This window comes from Lissotriton vulgaris (genome assembly GCF_964263255.1).
Source record: "Lissotriton vulgaris chromosome 9 unlocalized genomic scaffold, aLisVul1.2 SUPER_9_unloc_2, whole genome shotgun sequence".
NCBI lineage: Eukaryota > Metazoa > Chordata > Amphibia > Caudata > Salamandridae > Lissotriton > Lissotriton vulgaris.
In genome coordinates this window covers 2,043,613-2,046,346 of record NW_028240617.1, presented here as the reverse complement: position 1 = coordinate 2,046,346, position 2,734 = coordinate 2,043,613, and the positions used below count along the sequence as shown (strand labels likewise).

Here is a 2,734-nt window from a genome sequence, read left to right as displayed (position 1 = left end):
AAGGGCACAGTTGCAAGTACTGTGATAGACTCTGATTGCCCCGGAGAACAACAAATATTGTACAACACACTTACACTTCATACATCTCCACTATTTAGGCAGAAATGTTCTGTACGACCTTGACGCCAGACATATCACACAACCTTTCCCTCCTCATGCCACAGAATGATTAATTAAACATGCTTTGCGCCAACAATGCAATTGTTCATATATACGCTTGCCCATGTATAGCACACCTGTAAATGGATTATCGCAAGAACATGCCAATGATGTGTCTAATGTCCAACTCACAACTCACACCATTCACCGACAAAACATAGCTGTGTTGAAGGGACAGATATACACATATGAGGAAGGAAGACAGACATTTTTAATGGACAATTGAATGAGTTGGGATGGCTAAAAAGAAACATCGATGCAGCCATGCCATGAAGAGAAGAACATTTGACATAGGATTACAATATAATTAACATAGATATAAGGCACTGTCCTGGCCACAGAAAGGGAATGTGGAATGATGAATTCCACATTCATAAAATTACAAAAATAAATCTGACAAATTTATAAAATTCCAAGTACTAGGGCAGGTCAAAGTACTTTCCCTGATCCTTCAGGTGTGCTGCTGTCTAGTTCTTGCTCTTCCACACTATCCTCCCCGACTTTCACCATCTGCACCTCCACGTCTCCCATTATAGACGTAGACACATATGTCTGCGGCTCTGGCATCTCCTCAGGTGAACGCGAGAGAAAGTGGCCTTTGACCGAACGAGCAGCTCTGATAATGCTCACGGTGGGGGAGCTGGAAGGAGATTGTGGGAACGCAACTGTTGCCGCCAAGGAGGAAAGCAGGCATGTTACCTCTCGGTGCTGGTCGGCGAGCAGTGCATCCAGCCGGTCAAAGCATTGAGCAATGGTGGAACACACAACAGACCTAAGATCAGCTATGGCATCAATCATGGCCTGCTGACCAGTGCACACAGCACCTAACTTCCTGCTGACTTCCTGAGATGCAACGCAGCAGGGGCTGGGAGCTGGTGAGGAGGTGCCAGGGGCGATGGAGACAAGGGGTGGTCCCTGGGAGACTGAGGTGGGTGGAGGAGGCACAGGAGAGCTGCCTGGGGCAGGTGACGTAGTGGCCTTTCCAGCTGCCAATATACTTTCAATGGGCACCAGGTGTTTCATCCCAGATGGCTTTTCCAAGGCCCTGGTGGTGCCCACTCCACACAACTCTCCCCTTGCGCTACTAATGATATCTTCTGAGGAGCTCCATGTTCTTGGCCTTCTGGCTGGTATGGGCTGTTGGTCTTCCTCCTCCTCTACCTCAGAGGTCGATGCCCACTTTTGGGCATCATGGGTCCGCCGCATGTCTAGTGTCGTGGTCTCTCTACGTGCCTGCTGGACAAACAAGAAAGTGTGCACTCATTTTAACATCTACACACAACAAAGGAGCATGCCACACTCAGTCAGTATATGCAGCACTACACTTATATGAACACTTGCAACAGTTGCATGGACAGAACACTCACAAGTGGTGTGTTAAACTCAAGCAGACTTAGAACGTGTCACAATTACCAACAATAAAAACTACGCTCCAGTGCCAGGTGTCAGATTCCAGGCGCAGTGGAGCCGAGAAGCAGGGATTCCAGGGGGGGGGGGGAGCAGGTGTACCGAGGGGCTGTAATTGAAAATAGAGCATGGCACAGGGTGTATCTAAAAAAAACAACTACAAAAAAACAAGACAGGAAATGGAAGCCAGTGATCACATCCGGGTCATGGTCCACCCACCAAAGAAAAAAACATAGTCACTCTTCCACAGCTACCACTGAAGAGCAGCAAAGAAAGTATGCAGGGTACAGGTGGTGAAGGAGAGAGGATTGGAGTGAAGAGACATCAAAGCAGAACAAGCATTGCAGTTGATCAAGAATTGACTCGTTAATACATGTCTGACCGATGTCACAGCTCATAATTTGTGACGTGGCTTCCTATCAAACTCTTCCTTGCAGTCATGTTTTTCAGTGGACAGCCTAACCCATGTCAGGATGGAGCAAACTGCACATGCTTACTAGTTGCTTGGTGGGCCAAACACGGATTTCATGTTGCCTACACGTTTGGATATATAAGCTCATATTGTGGGCGCACCATAAACACACCATTATAATAACTAACATCTTTCTTTCTGGTTTCGCATTGCATTGTGGACTTTGAAGTTGCAAGATGCAACTTGCATCCTGCCTTTGGCTTGATGCCCTTCATTTTCAAATCCACCTACCTTGATTAGTGGGAAATATACATGTGATATTGCATGCCCTCAAATTCTGCCTCAGCTACTGATAAATATGTAGACCACAACTTTGTAGGGTGGAACTGCCAGTTTTAAAATAGTTAACATTTTACAACGTAGTTCCTATGTACCTGTTCAGTTTCAGCCTTTTCTGCAAAGCAGCTTCTTCTGCAGGCCACACCACCAGCCTCTGAAAACCAACTTTTAAATCCAAACACATACTCTGGTTGAACTCCCAAAAAACTAGCATTAATACCATTCAGGTGTGTTTCTTGGCCTACATAACCCTTCTTCTATTTCTATTCTCCCCTTGCACTGTGGACCTTGTAGTTATATGTCTTGAAAGTAATTTCCTACATCACAATTGCTTCCAGCCCTTGTTTTGCTAGCAAGTATTATAAAGTTCCAAAGCAACATGGTCATGTTATTCATGCAATAAGAGATTTACAAAAC

At 45.6% G+C, this 2,734-nt stretch overlaps 1 protein-coding gene across 1 annotated transcript; it reads right to left on the bottom strand.

Annotated features, from left to right (window-relative positions):
• Positions 1-349: 349 nt before the first annotated feature.
• LOC147672944 (uncharacterized) lies at positions 350-2,488 on the bottom strand. The gene is made up of 2 exons (XM_086947893.1): positions 2,413-2,488; positions 350-1,395 (listed from the first exon to the last, which is right to left on the bottom strand). Exon 2 carries the CDS (start codon positions 1,363-1,365, stop codon positions 589-591), a length of 777 nt encoding a protein of 258 aa, XP_086804019.1. The 5' UTR covers positions 1,366-1,395; positions 2,413-2,488; the 3' UTR covers positions 350-588.
• Positions 2,489-2,734: the final 246 nt, after the last annotated feature.

Excerpts from the sequence above, each read along its gene's own strand:
- LOC147672944 (XM_086947893.1), bottom strand. The coding sequence starts at position 1,365 with ATGCGGCGGACCCATGATGCCCAAAAGTGGGCATCGACCTCTGAGGTA.